Source organism: Hemicordylus capensis, chromosome 14 (assembly GCF_027244095.1).
Source record: "Hemicordylus capensis ecotype Gifberg chromosome 14, rHemCap1.1.pri, whole genome shotgun sequence".
Lineage (NCBI taxonomy): Eukaryota > Metazoa > Chordata > Lepidosauria > Squamata > Cordylidae > Hemicordylus > Hemicordylus capensis.
Genome location: NC_069670.1, coordinates 5,523,343 through 5,540,154, shown reverse-complemented (window position 1 = coordinate 5,540,154; position 16,812 = coordinate 5,523,343). Strand labels below are relative to the sequence as shown.

Genomic DNA, 16,812 nt, shown 5'->3' with positions numbered 1-16,812 from the left:
AGAAGCTGCTGCCAGACAGTGTAGACAATACTGAGCTAGATGGACCAAATGGTCTGACTTGCTATATGGCAGCTTCCTATGTTCCTATGTACTGGGCTTCTCCTCATTCCTCCTGCTTGCTATGGGCTGTGATAAGGCAAAAATGGCCATCAAACAGAGGATCTTCGATACAGAACGCCCCACAGATCTAAGTAGGGCTACTGGCTTCCTGGCCTCAGATAGTCTCAGATTCACTGTCTCCCTCTCTGTCTATTTGACACAGTTGGAAATACCCGGCCACAGAAGGGCGTTCACCCTCGCTCACTGTCAAGCCCTTCCTTCCGCGGTCCTGGAAGGCAAATACAGGAAGTTCCCATTTGCAGAAAGGCTTTGTGACTCTGGGGAGGCACTGGAAACCATTGAACATCTACTTCTCTCTTGCCCCTTTTACAAAGACACCCGGGACAAGCTCATCCTCCCTCTACTTTATTTATTTTGGCTTTGGATCTTGGGCAAATGCACAATCCCCTTCTCTTTCCTTAATATAGAGATAATCAAGGGTGTGCACCATGGCGCTCCCCCCTAGTGACAGTTTTGGGCAAATATGCTTCTTCTCCCTTCTCCTCCTCTCCTCTTCCCCCTCAAATCTCTTTAAAGCTGCCGCTGCCTCCTCTTCTTCCTTCTCTCCTCCTCCTCCTCCTCTTTTTCCTCCTCCTCAAATTAATCTACACTCTTTAAAGCTGCCTCCTCCTCTTAATTCTCCTCCTCCTCTCATCTCTTCTACTCACCTCCTCCTCATCTTTCTCCTCTCAATTCTCCTACTTCTACTCCTCTCCTCCTCCTCATCTTCCTCCTCAAATTAATCTTATCCCTCTTTAAAGCTGCCTCCTCCTCTTAATTCTCCTCCTCCTCTCATCTCTTCTACTCACCTCCTCCTCATCTTCCTCCTCAAATTAATCTTATCACTCTTTAAAGCCTCCTCCTCCTCTTCTTCCTTCTCTTCTTCCTCCTCTGAATTCTCCTCTCCTCCTCCCTCATCTTCCTCCTCTCAGTTCTCCTACTTCTACTCCTCTCCTCCTCATCATCTTCCTTCTCAAATTAATCTTCACTCTTTAAAGCCACCTCCTCCTCTTAATTCTCCTCTTCCTCATCTTCCTTCTCCTCCTCTCCCTCCTCTTAATTCTCCTCCTCCTCTCATCTCTTCTACTCACCTCCTCCTCATCTTCCTCCTCTCAATTCTCCTACTTCTACTCCTCTCCACCACCTCATCTTCCTCCTCAAATTAATCTTATCCCTCTTTAAAGCTGCCTCCTCCTCTTAATTCTCCTCCTCCTCTCATCTCTTCTACTCACCTCCTCCTCATCTTCCTCCTCAAATTAATCTTATCACTCTTTAAAGCCTCCTCCTCCTCTTCTTCCTTCTCTTCTTCCTCCTCTGAATTCTCCTCTCCTCCTCCCTCATCTTCCTCCTCTCAGTTCTCCTACTTCTACTCCTCTCCTCCTCATCATCTTCCTTTTCAAATTAATCTTCACTCTTTAAAGCCACCTCCTCCTCTTAATTCTCCTCTTCCTCATCTTCCTTCTCCTCCTCTCCCTCCTCTTAATTCTCCTCCTCCTCTCATCTCTTCTACTCACCTCCTCCTCATCTTCCTCCTCAAATTAATCTTATCACTCTTTAAAGCCTCCTCCTCCTCCTCCTCCTCCTCCTCCTCCTCCTCCTCCTCCTCCAATTAATCTAACCACTCTTTAAAGTTATCTCACCCTAGTCCACCACTGCAGCTCAGGGTTTGTTCTAAAGTGCAGCTGGAGACATTTTGTATAGTGGGGAACAAAATGAAAAGTGGGAACTAGGTTTCTGTGCAGTTCGGAATATGCGAAACAGTTGTAGAAATAGATGGGGGGAACCAAAGAAATAGAAAAATAAGGTGATTGCTTTCCAGTTTCATAACTTTATATTGATAGTATTTTTGGGACCAACTACTTGGATAGTCAAAAAACATGTATTAACTCTCAAAATCCTATATATAAACAGTATTTGTAGGTATACAACACTTACACAACAGTAAAAAACAAAAAAAACCAAACCAGAAGTCTCCAATGACAGTACCTACCATGTGCCACACCTGCTCTCAAATTATATCAGTCACGGTTATGTTTTCATTTTCTTTCTCTCTTTCCAATTAGAAAATGTCTGGGAAGTGTTCATAAATTGGAGGTGGGAAGCTACACCGGCTACTTCTGTAGTTGGAAAAAGGGCTTTGAATAAATAGAGGTCATTCACACAATCAAAAACTGTGTTCTACCCAGGTCTGGGAGCTGTGTGTGCTCCCAGGTTTCAGTTGTGTGGAAGCAAGGTGGGAGGGAAACCTGGGTGGAAGTGATTGGGTGGAATCAAGGTAGGAGGGAAACCTGGGTGGAAGTGATTGGGTGGAAGCAAGGTAGGAGGGAAACCTGAGTAGAAGTGATTGGGTAGAAGCAAGGTAGGAGGGAAACTTGAGTAGAAGTGATTGGGTGGAAGCAAGGTAGGAGGGAAACCTGAGTAGAAGTGATTGGGTGGAAGCAAGGTAGGAGGGAAACCTGAGTGGTAGTGATTGGGTGGAAGCAAGATGGGAGAGAAACCTGAGTGGAAGTGATTGGGTGGAAGGAACAGCTACCCAGGTTTTCCTCTTAACTTGCTTCCACACAATCACTTCTGCCCAGGTTTTCTTCCTACCTTGCTTCCACGCAACCAGAAATTGGGAGCCCACAAAGCTCCCAAACCCAGGCAGAACACAGCTTTTGATTGTGTGAATGACCTCATGGTCTGCTGCTGCAGCTGTGACAGCAAAGTCCACACATTATGTGCTGAGCGGAGAAGGGCTTCCTGTGGTGTGTCTTGCTTTTGCTGCCAGACACTCCCCCAACCACCTCACTCTCTAAACTAAGAAGCCCTCAATGTTTTAGTCTTTCACCACCACCTTGGCTGCCCTCCTCTGACCCCATTCCGGTTTATCAATGTCTTCCTTCAAATGTAGGCTCCAGATCTGGGCACAAGACGTTGCGCCCACCGTCACACTTAGGTCTCCTCCCTCTCCCCCATGTGAGTGGCTGAGCACGCTGCTGATTGACACTCTGGGACGATTGCACCTGCATGCTTGTATGCAGAAGATTCCCACTTCCCTCCCTGGCAGCTCCAGACCGAGCTACCTAGAACCTTGGAGAAGCCGCTGCCAGTCTGGGTAGACAATACAGAGCTAGGGGGACCAATGGTATGACTTGGTAGAAGGCAGCTTCCTACGTCCCTGTGGGGTGGAGGCGGGGTTTCCTCCCCCCTTTGCCCCACTGTACACAGCTCCAGCCATCCAGTTTTATAACATCTTAACAACGCTCTTGTACCCTGCATTTGAAGGACTTTTCCCCAGGCTATCTTCCAACGGAATGCAGGGGGAGTCATTCACACAAGCATATGCACACACCCCTCAGAGCACGTATACCATCATGTCTGTACAGGGAGTTACTCGGAGAGGCGAAGTCCAAGCCAGACCCTGCCAGGGATTCACTATAGCCCAGAACCTGGTTTTCAACCCCGATTCATGTGGAGGTAATAATACAAGGAAAGAGTTCCTCTGAGCCACATGCAGATCGTCTTTTTCTCATCACTGAAGAACCATAACCAGCCCCGCCGCCACCCCACACAATCTGCAGTTCAGAGCGCCGAGAGACGAAGGGGTGCCTCCCTATACAGGCTGCTGCTGCCTTCTCACTTCAAAGCGACGTAGAGTCCTGTGCAGCATCACGGCCTTCCAGCCCCACTGCCATCCCCTTGGTGCCCCTTGTGAGGGACCCCACACCATGTGGGTAGCTCTTCTCCTCAGGCGATTCCTCCCCAGCGTTCGGGAAGTCCTGGTAGTAGCGGATTCTGTGCTGGTGAGTGGCGAGTCGGCCTGGATTGCTCCCTTCTTGAAACCCGGCCAAGCGGTATCCCCCGGGCCGCCCCATCTTGCGGGCTGCCTTCTCCCGGCTCTTCTCCTGCTCAGAGCTCTTTTGGAGCAGGCTGTCGAGCATCTTCTGGGCTGAGTGATAGTCTAAAGGGGATCCCAACGTCGTCTTCTCCACCAAGCCGGGATTCCAGGAGACCTCCTCGTCATCGGAGCTCTCCGAGCTGTTCAGCTCTAGCACCAGCTCCAGCTGCCCACCGGCTGCCTGGCCGGTGGGGGAATGAGGGCGGCCCACCTCAAAGCCCACGGACTCCGGGGCAGGCAGGGGAGGGAGACTGCTAGGCTCTGAGGCGGCCACCAGGGCCTCTTGCCTCAAATATAGGAAGCGGGGGGCGGGGGGAGGGCAGAGTGGGAACGTCTCCTCCCCACTGCACTCGCTCTCGGTTGAGTTCATCTGTTCGGCGGAAAATTTCGTTGACTTCTGCTTCCAGGGGGTGAAGGCAGTCACCCGGGCATGGCTTTTGCTGTGCCTCTTGAGGCTTTCCACGGGGGGCACCAGGATCCCATACTCCCGCAGTGAGGTCCGGTCTCCGTTGGGGGCAGCTGTGTCCGACTCCGAGCTACAGCCCAGCTTGCTGGTTTCAGTCGCCGAATCAGACTGGCTCGGTGTGGTTCGGGCATCCGAGGCACCGTCCATGAAAGCGGGAGGGGGCGCCACGTCCACGATACGCAGAGAGCAGAGGCTGTCGGGGGACTCAGCCTTCTCGCTACGTCGGTGCTTCTTGTGGGGTCCAGAGAGCAGCCCCGAGATCTGCAAGGGGGCCGAGATGCAAGGGAGACACCATGGGATATTTATTTATTTGTTTATTTATTTGTTTGTTTGTTTTTAACTTATATACCACCCAAACTTTAGTCTCTGGATGGTTGACAGTGACATAAAAACAATTAAAACAAATATAAAAGGTTAAAACAGTGTAACAATTTAAAAACAGCATAAAATTAAAACCTACAAATTTAAAAAGCTGAAAAGGCTTGGGTGAAGAGATGGGTCTTTAAATGTTTTTTTTTTTTTTTAAGAGTTAGAGTTAGTTAAAAATATTCAGACATAAGGGATACACCCAACAGGAGCTGAGCTATAACTGGACAGATGGGTTCAAAGAACACGGGCCACCACGCTCCTGGAGCATAAGGGGACGGCGGAGAGAGGGATGAACATGAGCTACGTACCTAGGAGACAGCTGGTCTAGGGGAGAGCTGGTCTACATGCTAAAGGAGAAGACCTCGTCTTGTGTCAACAAACATGACTTGTCCCCTTAGTTAAGCAGGGCCCCCCCTGGTTGCATTTGAATGGGAGACTATAAGTGTGAGCATGGGAAGAGATTCCCCTCAGGGGATGGAGATGCTCTGGGAAGAGCAGAGGGTTCCAAGTTCCCTCTCTGGCAGCATCTCCAAGATAGGGCTGAGAAAGAGTCCAGCCTGCAACCTTGGAGAAGCTGTAGAACAGAACCCCTACAAATACCACCTGTTTTCCTTTGCAATGTATTGCATGGCAGAAGTTATAAATTAAGTATTTCCCCGAGAGGAGTCAAACTTGCATTAGGAACCTAGGAAGCTGCCATATACTGAGTCAGACCCTTGGTCTATCTAGCTCAATATTGTCTACACACAGACTGGCAGCAGCTTCTCCAAGGTTGCAGGCAGGAGTCTCTCTCTCAGCCCTATCTTGGAGATGCTGCCAGGGAGGGAACTGGGAACCTAGATGCTCTTTCAGAGTGGCTCCATCCCCTGAGGGGAAGATCTCCCAGTGCTCCCACTTCTAGTCTCCCATTCATAAGCAACCAGGGCAGACCCTGCTTAGCTAAGGAGACAAGTCATGCTTGCGACCACCAGACCAGCTCTCCTCTCCATTCTCCATGTTTAGGAAGCAGGGCCTTTAGTGAGGAGCAATGTGTCCACGAAAAGGCACCCGACGTCTTTCAGGTTGACCCTGAGGTGCCTGTCGTAGCTGGCCCCACCCCAGAGTTCCAGCTCCTTCTCTGGGAGAAGACTCACGTTAATTTTCTCCAGGGTGCAAATGGTGCTCTGTGCGCTGATGAGTCTCTCCAGCAGCTCATTGATGCGCTGGTTCAAAGCCTCCCTCTCTTCTGCCATGCTCTGAGCCTGCAGAGGGTCAAAGGAAGGCAACAACACAGAGAGATCATCGTGGGACGTGTCCACTTTTGAGTGCAACTGCTGGGAGGGCTTGCTCCCACAAGCCCTCTTCTTTTACTTTAAAAGAAGTAAAAAGTGAAGGTAAAGGTAAAGTTGTGCCGTCGAATCGGTGTCGACTCGTGGCGCCCACAGAGCCCTGTGGTTGTCGTAGACTACAGGAGCGGTTTCCCATTGCCCCCTCCCGCACAGTATGAGATGATGCCTTTCAACATCTTCCTATATCGCTGCTGCCCCATAGAGGTGTGGGGATTCGAACCAGCAACCTCCTGCTTGTTAGTCAACAACTAAAAAGCGCCACTAAAAAGTGAAGGTAAGTGAGAGCAAAACCCTTCTATGTACAGGTGAAACTTGGAAAATTAGAATATCGTGCAAAAGTCCATTAATTTCAGTAATGCAAATTAAAAGGTGAAACTGATCTATGAGACAGACGCATTACATGCAAAGCGAGATAAGTCAAGCCTTAATTTGTTATAATTGTGATGATCATGGCGTACAGCTCATGAAAACCCCAAATCCACAATCTCAGAAAATTAGAATATTACATGGAACCAAGAAGACAAGGATTGAAGAATAGAACAATATCGGACCTCTGAAAAGTATAAGCATGCATATGTATTCAGTACTTGGTTTGGGCCCCTTTTGCAGCAATTACTGCCTCAATGCGGCGTGGCATGGATGCTATCAGCCTGTGGCACTGATGAGGTATTATGGAAGACCAGGATGCTTCATTAGCGGCCTTCAGCAATTCTGCATTGTTTGGTCTCATGTCTCATTGTTTGGTCTCTTGGCAATGCCCCATAGATTCTCTATGGGGTCAGGTCAGGCGAGTTTGCTGGCCAATCAAGCACAGTACACTGTATACTTTTCAGAGGTCCGATATTGTTCTATTCTTCAATCCTTGTCTTCTTGGTTCCATGTAATATTCTAATTCTCTGAGATTGTGAATTTGGGGTTTTCATGAGCTGTACGCCATGATCATCACAATTATAACAAATTAAGGCTTGACTTATCTCGCTTTGCATGTAATGCGTCTGTCTCATATATCAGTTTCACCTTTTAATTTGCATTACTGAAATTAATGGACTTTTGCACGATATTCTAATTTTCTGAGTTTCACCTGTAAGTGAGAGCAGTGGTAAGTGGTAAGTGAGAGCAAAAAATGGTAAGTGAGAGCAAAACCCCTCTATGTAAGTCCGGAGACAGTTTTAAAATGAACCCAGGTACAGTCATTCACACCAACCCGTGTATGAGTGTACAGATATCTGTACATGTGTAACGCATAATGTCTGAATCAGGCTAACGTGCGAGTGGGCCTTCAATTCAGTGGGCCTTTTAAAAAGGCACTGAAGACACATTTCTTCACCTAGGCTTTTTAATTAGATTTATAGTATTTTAAAAATTAATACTGGGTTTTCAAGGTTTTGAATGTTTTAAATGATGTTAATTGTTAATTGATTTGATGTTTAAAATTTATTTTATTTTATTTTATTTATTTATTTGCCATATTTTTATACCACCCAAAAACTTACGTTGCTGGGTGGTTTACAACGAAATAAGAACAGAAAGCAAAACATTCGTTAAAACAAGAACAAAAAGTGTAAAACATTACAACAATTTTTTAAAAAATTTAAACAATATTTTAAAACAACATTAAAACCATTAAAACAATATTAATTAAAAGCCTGGGTGAACAGATGCATCTTTCAAGACTTTTTAAAAGCTGTCAGAGATGGGGAGGCTCTCATTTCACTAGGGAGCGCATTCCAAAGCCTCGGGGCAGCAACTGAGAAGGCCCCGTCCCTGAGTAGCCACCAGACGAGCAGGTGGCAACTGCAAAAGGACCTCTCCTGATGATCTCAATGGGCGGTGGGGTTCATGATGAAGAAGACGTTCTCTTAAATATGCAGGGCCCAAGCTGATTAGGGCCTTATAGGTTATAACCAACACTTTGTATTTTGCCCGGAAACATATCGGCAGCCAGTGTAGCTCTTTCAATACGGGAGTAATATGGTCTCTCCGAGATGACCCAGAGACCAACTGCCCAGAGACGTGGGTTTTGTTTTTGAGCAGTATAGAAATATTTTAAATAAATAAAATAAAATAAAATCCAGCCAAGCCTCACCCCAGTTTTTCATCCTCTAACGGACCATTCCCCATAATTCGTTAGCACCTAAAAAAAACCCAAACCAAATTTCTCTTACAATAATCTGAAGTTTATCTTCCAGCAGCTGGTTGGTATGCCGGGTACTCGAATAATCTTCCTGAAGTCTGGGAAGGAGGAAAGGCAGAAATGACAACAGAAGATCAGAAGCCAAGTTTTGCACAGCCAGCTCTGGGGTGAGAGGTGGGAGATAGAGGCTATTTCCATAAGGATACTCCATATGCGGGTGGCACAGGGATAGTCACGGGTTTTTAAAGTCCTGACTTCGCCCCCAATTGGCTGAAGCTCTGAGCTTAGGCTGCACAACTTTGGCCCTCCAACAGTTATTGGACTCCCCGTTCAGACTCATCATTCGGCTGAATTCTATTTACATTCCAATCGCATTCAAATCAGTTCAATTTGGAACCATTGGACAGAGTGGAGATCCATTCAAATCAATTCAGATTCACCTGAATTCGAATCGAATTTGGGTGGATTTGGATCGATTCGAACAAATCTCCACCCTGCGCAATGGTTCCAAAACTATTTGAATTCAAATCGAATTTGGCTGGATTCCGTGCACATGCCTATTGGAAACCTCTGGAGAAAGAGAGCCCACCATTTCATGAGGCAGACTGTTCCACTGTCCAACAGTCAGGAAATTCCTCCTAATGCTCAGGCTGAATCAGCTTCCTTCTAATTCAGAATAATAGAATGTTAAGAGCGAGAAAGGACCTTGGAGGTCTTCTAATCCAACTCCCTGCACAGTGCTGGAATCTGCTACAGTATTCCTGACTGATGGGTGTCCAGACTTTGGTTGAAAACCTCCAGCAAAGGGAAGCCCACCCACTGTCCAACAGTTCCTAGTTAAGGAATCTCTCCGAGTGTCTAGCCACCCCATCCCATTCAGAAATCCCAAGTGTAAATGTGGGAAAGCCACCTGTTCAAGTCTCGGAAACAAATTTCTAATGGTACATAGAAATGTCCCCTTTGCTAAGCAGGGTACTCCCTGGTTTGCATTTGAATGGGCGACATGTGTGAGCACTATAAGATCTTCCCCTCAGGGGATGGGGCCGCTCTGGGAAGAGCATCTAGATTCCAAGTTCCCTCCCTGGCAGCATCTCCAAAGTAGAGATGAGAGAGACTCTTGCCTGGAACCTTGAAGAAGCCGCTGCCAGCCTGGGTGGACAATACTGAGTGAGACGGACCAAGGGTCTGACTCAGTATATGGCAGCTTCCTATGTTCCAGTGCCCAACAGCCAAGTATGATGGGAGTTGTAGTCCCATGTCGAGGGCCACGGTTGCGCAGTCCTAGCTTAAACGCTTCCCATAAGTGGGATGGCTGGGATGAAGCTCCACCCCAAACTCCGGACACAGGTTCCACTCACCCACCCACCCATCTACCCCATCACCCTCACCTCTGACATCTCACCTGCTGAATTTTTCCTTTAATGCTTCCAACTCCTCCCAGGTTTTCTGGAGGTCTCGCTGGCTGAGTCCAGATTTGGACCCCTCTCCCCCCTTCTGGGCTGAGAGTGCTGGCTCCTCTTCCGGAGGGGACCTGGAATGATCGTAGGAACCAAAGTGCTCAGTGATTGGGGGCGGGGGGGAGCGGTTTTAGGAAACGCCAGCAGAGCCGGTTTGAGTCACATGTGCCATTTCAAGACATGCTGTAGTGAGAGTATTAAACCTAACACCGCTCCATACAGAATTGCTGCCATAGCGGCAGGAGCCAACCCCGAAGTCATTCACAGCATCAAGAACTGTCACAGACCGGGTCAACATCTTAGAATTCCTGAAACAATCATAATGGGAACCAGTTTCCCATGAAACTGATTGCCAAAGAAATTTGGGACTGGCAAAAGGAAGTACTTTTTCGCACAACACATCATCAGTCTATGGAACTCTCTGCCACAAGATGTGGTGACAGCCAACAGCCTGGATGGCTTGAAGAGGGGGCATGGACAAATTCACAGCCTTAGCAATGGCTACAGGTGTGAGGGCTATAAGCCACCTCCAGCCTAAGAGGCAAGATGCCTCTGAGTACCAGTTGCAGGGGAGCAACAGCAGGAGGGTGAGCCGGGCCCTTTCAGCTCCTGCCTTGTAGGCTTCCGGCGGCATCTGGTGGGCCACTGTGTGAAACAGGATGCTGGACTAGATGGGCCTCCTTGGGCCGGATCCAGCAGGGCTGTGCTTATATTCTTACGTTCTTATATTCTTTTGTCTTTTCATGTGTTCGAATTCGAAACAGAGCTGGAAACATCACTGAAAACCCCAGTGATTATGAATGCCCTGCTTCTGTCGCAACGAGTGGCCTGTACAGATTTCATCTGCGCAATGATTAAACAGCGCCATTAATCTAACAAATCAATCAGATACGGCATCAGATATAAGTAAGGAACAAGCATTTCGAGGCCAGCTCTTTATAATGGAGGTGGGGTCTCCGAAGAGCAGGTGTTGCGATTCAAGAGTGCAAATCCAAGCAGAGCCAGATTCGTCTTGGATGCTTTAAGCAGATACAGGAGCAGCTCGTATCAGTGGTGTGTGTGTGTGTGTGAGAGAGAGAGAGAGAGAGTGTGTGTGTCTCTGTGTGTGTGTGAACAGGCCCCAGGGTGCTTTCTCGACAACAACAACAAATATTCATGTACCGCTTTTCAACAAAAATTATCCAAAGCGGTTTACATAGAGAAATAATAAATCAACGAGCATCTGTTGGTCGTCTCGGGTTCTGCTTCCCAGCAATGCAGCTGAGGTCTTGCAAAGCCTCCTGGTGAGATGTGCGAGCATCTGTGCTATATTATTTATCTCCTCATTGGGCGGCTTGCAGGCAGAGGCCTGGTGTCTTCGATGCCGTTCAATGCCTTCGATGCCGTTCCCTCCCAAGGCAATGGTTGGAACTCTTGCAGGACCTCGGAGAGTTCCGGCAGGCATCCAGACGCATCCCCACATCCCCACACAGATAGAGAAGATGGATCCCTGTCTCCTAAGGGCTCACAATCTGACTGCGAGGGAGGAACATAGGAACACAGGAAGCTGCCATATACTGAGTCAGACCATTGGTCTCTCTTGCTCAGTATTGTCTTCACAGACTGGCAGCGGCTTCTCCAGGGGAGTGGTGTAGAACACGGATTCTCAACGTTGGGTCCCCAGATGTTATTGGACTTCAACTCCCATAATCCCCAGGCCTAGTGGCCTTTGGCTGGGGATTATGGGAGTTGAACTCCAATAACATCTGGGGACCCAACGTTGAGAATCCCTGGTGTAGAATCCAATGGAAAACCCTAACGTTTTGAATCTGGTTTGAGTTACTCAGCCGTTGAGAGGAGAGGAAGGGTGGGTGATGCGACAGCTTTCCCTCCCCCCCCCCCCGCCGCTCAACGAATTTGCACAAGAGTACCAAACTCTTGCAAAAAGAAATAGGTTTTTGTTTGTTTGTTTTGAACAGTTGCACAAGAGAATGAAAGGGAGCACCAACCCAAAACACATGCACAAGCTGTCTCCCTAGACCACGAAGCAGTCGGGCCGTTTCAATTACTCCCAACAATAACCATAAAACACACAGATACGGAAACACACACCTCTCTAAAAGGCACAGAGGGGAAAATACAGCTGCAATCCAATGCACTCTAACATGGGAGGAAAGCCCATTGAGCTAAATCCTTTACTTCCGAGTAAACCCAACAAGCCTGCCAACTCTTCTCAAAACTTTTTTTTTAAAAGCAGCTATTATTTTCTCATGCGCATACAGCGCTTTAAACTTAAAACCTCAAGATACGATCCAAGTGCAGGCTGTGAGAATCGTACCTCGCTGTTCCCGGATGCAAGACGGTGTCAAAACCCAGATCGTACGTATGAATGCACACCCAGCCTATAGGTGGGGAAGCAATATTACGTCGATTTTTATTTAATTATTTATTTTTACATTTTATATCCCACTCTTCCTCCAAGGAGGCCAGAGCGGTGTACTGTATACTTAAGTTTCTCTTTCACAACAACCCTGTGAAGTAGGTTAGGCTGAGAGAGAAGTGACTGGCCCAGAGTCACCCAGCTAGTCTCATGGCTCAATGGAGATTTGAACTCGGGTCTCCTCGGTCCTAGTCCAGCACTCTAACCACTACACCACGCTGGCTCCTTCTGGAAAGCATCCAGGTGTGGATAATTCCCTTTCTCCTCTCTATCCCAGCTGCCTTTCTCTGCCTCATTTTACCCACCATGATGTTAACCCCATGTGTGCAGGCTGGTTCTTGGCCCGGTTCCCCAACCAGGTGGATAACCATCATGTGTAACTAGGGTTAACGCAGCGGTGGGTGATACAGGAAGCGAGAATCACCCTGGAGCGAGGATGCCCCTGAAGAGGAGAGGCGGATAGGAACAAACTGCATCTGGGGCTCATTTACCACCCCGCCACCCCGGGGTGGGTGGGCCACTCCTGCTCAGGAAACAGGATGGACCCTGGAAATTCTTATACAACACCAAAGCCACGGGGAGTTGGGGACTCACATCTGTTGCTCTGTGTTCATCTCTGCCAGCAGCTCCTGGAGAGAAATAGGAAAAAAATACAGCTCAGTGCACCACTTACTTTTCTAAAAAAAAAATAACAAGTTACTAGTCCTCAAGACTGTGACAACAGGATTCAAAGGCCGGAATCAGGCAATGTTGGACACCAATCTTCTCCAAGACTTTGGGAGCAAAGCTGGTATGATGGTAACTGGAATGAGTTGTCGCCTTTGCTAAGCTGGCTCCACCCTGGTTTGCATTTGAATGGGAGACCACATGGGAGCACTGTTGGGGCCATGACATCCAAGAGGCATGAAAAGGGAGTTTTAAATGGATTTTTCATGAACGATCAGCAGAGGGCCAGCAGACAGCGCTACAAAGCAACACAGCATCCTTTGACATCCACTGGATGAGTCAGACCCTTGGTCCATCCAGCTCAGTACTGTCTTCACAGACTGGCAGCAGCTTCTCCAAGGTTGCAGGCAGGAATCTCTCTCAGCCCTATCTGGAGGGGAGGGAACTTGGAGCTTTCTGCATGCAAGCATACAGATGCTCTTCCCCAGAGTGGCCCCATGCCCTCAGGGGAATATCTTGCAGTGCTCACACACGAGTCTCCCATTCAAATGCAAACCAGGGCAGAACCTGTTTAGCAAAGGGGACAATTCATCCTTGCGACCACAAGACCAGCTGTTCATAACAGTGCAGTTAGGTTGCTGCAGCTGCAAGCACATAGGTGCTCTTCACAGAGTGGCCTCATCCCCTAAGGAATATCTTACGGTGCTCACATGTGTAGTCTCCCATCCAAATGCAAACCAAGGTGGACCCTGCTTAGCAAAGGGGACCATTCATGCTTGCCACCACAAGTCCCGCTCCCCATTGCTTCAGGTGCCACAATCCCGTGACATGCCCCCCTACCCAAGAATACGAATATGACGAATATTTATATACCACTTTTCAACCAACGTTCGCTTTCGAATGCGCTCCTTAGTGAAATAAGAGCCTCCCCAATCTCTTGACAGCTTTTTAAAAGTCTTTAAAGACGCATCTCTTCACCCAGGCTTTTAACTAATGTTGTTTTAATGGTTTTAATGCTGTTTTAAAATATTGTTTTAAAACATTTTCAATTGTTGTGATGTTTTAAATGTTTTGTTTTTGTTTTAACTAATGTTTTCCTTTCGGTTTTTTATGTTGTTGTGAACCGCCCAGAGACGCAAGTTTTGGGCGGTATAAAAATATGTTAAATAAATAAATAAATAAATAAATAATAAAACTCCCATCAATAAATAAATGGGGATGGAGGAGGAGAGCAAGCATGAATTGTCCCCTTTACTAAGCAGGGTCCACCCTGGTTTGCATTTGAATGGGAGACTAATTGTGAGCCCGGTAAGAGATTCCCCTTATGGGCCGCTCTGGGAAGAGCCCCTGCCTGCTTGCATGTAGAAGGTTCCGAGTTCCCTCCCTGGCAGCATCTCCAAGACAGGGCTGAGAGAGACTCCCGCCTGCAACATTTGGAGAAGCCGCTGCCAGTCTGTGCAGACAATACTGAACTAGATGGACCAATATGGCAGCTTCCTACGTTCCTAAGAAAGGCACCTTGGAGACCAAAGACCTTGGTGAGGGGCACCATACCTTGCTGTGTGTCCTGGCCTCCACTGCCACACTCTCCTGCGGTGATTTGCCATTTGGTTTCTCAGCAACCCGGGCCGTATCCTTCTTGGGGGGCTGTTGGTGGTCCTCAGCATCCTTTCCAGCCCAGACTTCCCCTGACTTTCTTTGCCCCATGCCTGTCTCTGTCATTTGGGTGGGCAAACTCCCCAGGCTGGCTGACGGGTGGATGAAAGGGCCCAATTCTCGACTGGTGCTGACCTCGTCGGTGGTCCTGGCAGGGGCCGGGCCGGCCTTGTGTTGGAGCTGATGGTGGTGGTGGTGGTGGCGATTCGGGACAGTGTCCCCCTTGGCTTCCAGCTGCCCCGGTCTCCTCCAGCCACGAGGGGCCTTCTCCTCCTTCCCCCTCCCGTCCGCCATCTCCAGCAAAGACCCAGGCGAACTGCCTTTGCTGCTGGAGCCTTTGGACTCGGACCCGTCGCTGCTGGGGGCTTGGCCGGCGGAGGGGGCTTCCGGAGGCTTCCAACCCAGCGAGCTGAGATTGGAAGGGCTGATCACTTGCCGGGTGATCTCGTTGAGGAACTCCGAGAAGCGGAGCTTCTCTTCCACCAGCTTCATCCGTTCGGCGGCAGGCGGCTTCTGGGGGGCGCTCAGGTCCAGGCTGCTGGGCGGCTGCTTCTGCCGCTGCAGGGGCCGCGCGGGGGGCTCCGGGCCGGACCGCGGCTCCCTTCCCGCCGGCCGGACAGTGATGGTCTCGATGGACTTGGCCTTCCGCAGCCGGTCGCCCCCGGCAACGGCCCCGTTCTTCAGGATGCTTTTGCCGGGGGCCGCAGCTCCGGCCTGGTGGGGTGGCCGGGGGGCCAGGATTTCGGCCTGCTCGTTGAACATGAGGCTCCGCTCCAGGCTGATGGCCTTGTAGAGGTGTCGGTCGACGCCGTCGCTCTCGGTCGGCAGCGAGGGGGCTTCGGGGTGGCCCTGGCGGCGGGCCAGCCGGTCGGCACTCCTGCTCTGGCCTCTCTGCAGCTGGGCAAACGAACCGCCCGCTTCTTCCCCCGGGTAGGAGGCGTCCGCGTCCTGGCCCGGGCGGAAGGCCTTGGCTTCCCCGGAAACGTCCACGCAGGACCGGGAGTGCCGAGAGTGGTACCGAGAGCCGGTCAGCAGGAAGGCCTCCTTGTCCAGGCTGGCTTCTGAGGACCACGAGGCCGCGGAGCTGGAGGCCGAGGTGGAGGCCGAGGAGGAGGAGAGGGTGGAGAAACGGTCGCTCCGGCCCTCCGTCCACTGTCGGCGGCAACGGCAGTCCCGCAGGGCCAACTCGGAGGCCCCCTTCCCCTCTTTGGCCTGCGGGACCGGCGTGAAGAACTTCTCCATGACCTGGAGCTTCCCTGCTGGTACTTCACCACCGCCACCACCCCCTTCCCAGTGGACTGGAGAGAAGGGTCCCGTCTCCTCTTGGGCTTTCTTGTAGGACTTTCGCCGGATGGCCGCGGAACTCATCCTGCATTAAATAGCTCCGTTGTCCGAGATCAGTCTGCTGCCAAAGCTTTCCATCCAATGGTTATTTAATCGCACAGGCTGGTCCAGTGAAGCAGAAGCAAGGAATGTCAATACCATGAGCATTGGAGCATCTGATCCTGCTATGAGAAGCAGGCCGAGTTGTGACGGGGGGTTGATTTTCCACCACACACACACACACACACACACACCGTCAGCAGAAGACATGACTTGCAAAGACGGATCGCCCTGCTCCCCACTATGAAATCTCCACTAAGCAGTGAGCTTCCGAACACTTGGCATGATAGCTCCTCCCGAGCCAATTGCGACACCTGGGTCCGCCTTACAAGACGGTTGTCCCAGGGAGATCTTGTTGAACCTGAGCTGCCTTGGCTCGCACATCTCACCAGGAGGCTTTGCAAGACCTCAGCTGCATTGCTGGGAAGCAGAACCTAAGGAGACCAATTGTGGTCGACAGACCCAGTCGAAGAATAAGGACTCAAGCAGTCTTAAAACAAGGCGATGCAAAGCATGTTTATGTTCTACTAAGAGCAGATATTCATAAATATTATCAGAACTGGTGTAAACATTAAAGTCACCTGCTTCTGTTTCCTCGAATCTGTTTCCTTGAATCTGCTTCCATTACGAGTCAAGGAAATCAGGGCAGGGCTGAAAGTTGAAGGCTGTGATCTTGTGCACATTTACGTGGGTGTAAGTCTCACTGAACTCAATGGGACTTATTTCCAAAGATGCATGAATAATATCAGCCACTGTTTCCCATTGCTGTCTTAGGAACATAGGAAGCTGCCATATACTGAGTCAGACCATTGGTCTATCTAGCTCAGTATTGTCTTCACAGACCGGCAGCAGCTTCTCCAAGGTTGCAGGCAGAAATCTCTAACAGCCCTATCTTGGAGAAGCCAGGGAGGGAACTTGGAGCCTAGATGCTCTTTCCAGAGTGGCCCCATCCCCT

At 49.5% G+C, this 16,812-nt stretch overlaps 1 protein-coding gene across 2 annotated transcripts; it reads right to left on the bottom strand.

The window, feature by feature from the left end:
• Positions 1-1,907: 1,907 nt before the first annotated feature.
• Positions 1,908-15,739, bottom strand: LOC128337677 (muscle M-line assembly protein unc-89-like). 2 transcript variants are annotated; one of them, XM_053278931.1, is made up of 6 exons: positions 14,373-15,739; positions 12,747-12,781; positions 9,679-9,807; positions 8,308-8,374; positions 5,948-6,055; positions 1,908-4,706 (listed from the first exon to the last, which is right to left on the bottom strand). In XM_053278931.1, the coding sequence occupies exons 1-6, from the start codon at positions 15,714-15,716 to the stop codon at positions 3,723-3,725; spliced, it is 2,667 nt and encodes an 888-aa protein (XP_053134906.1). In that variant the 5' UTR covers positions 15,717-15,739; the 3' UTR covers positions 1,908-3,722. The 2 variants fall into 2 exon arrangements, with proteins under 2 accessions (XP_053134906.1, XP_053134908.1); XM_053278933.1 differs by lacking the exon at positions 5,948-6,055.
• Between the last annotated feature and the right edge of the window lie 1,073 nt (positions 15,740-16,812).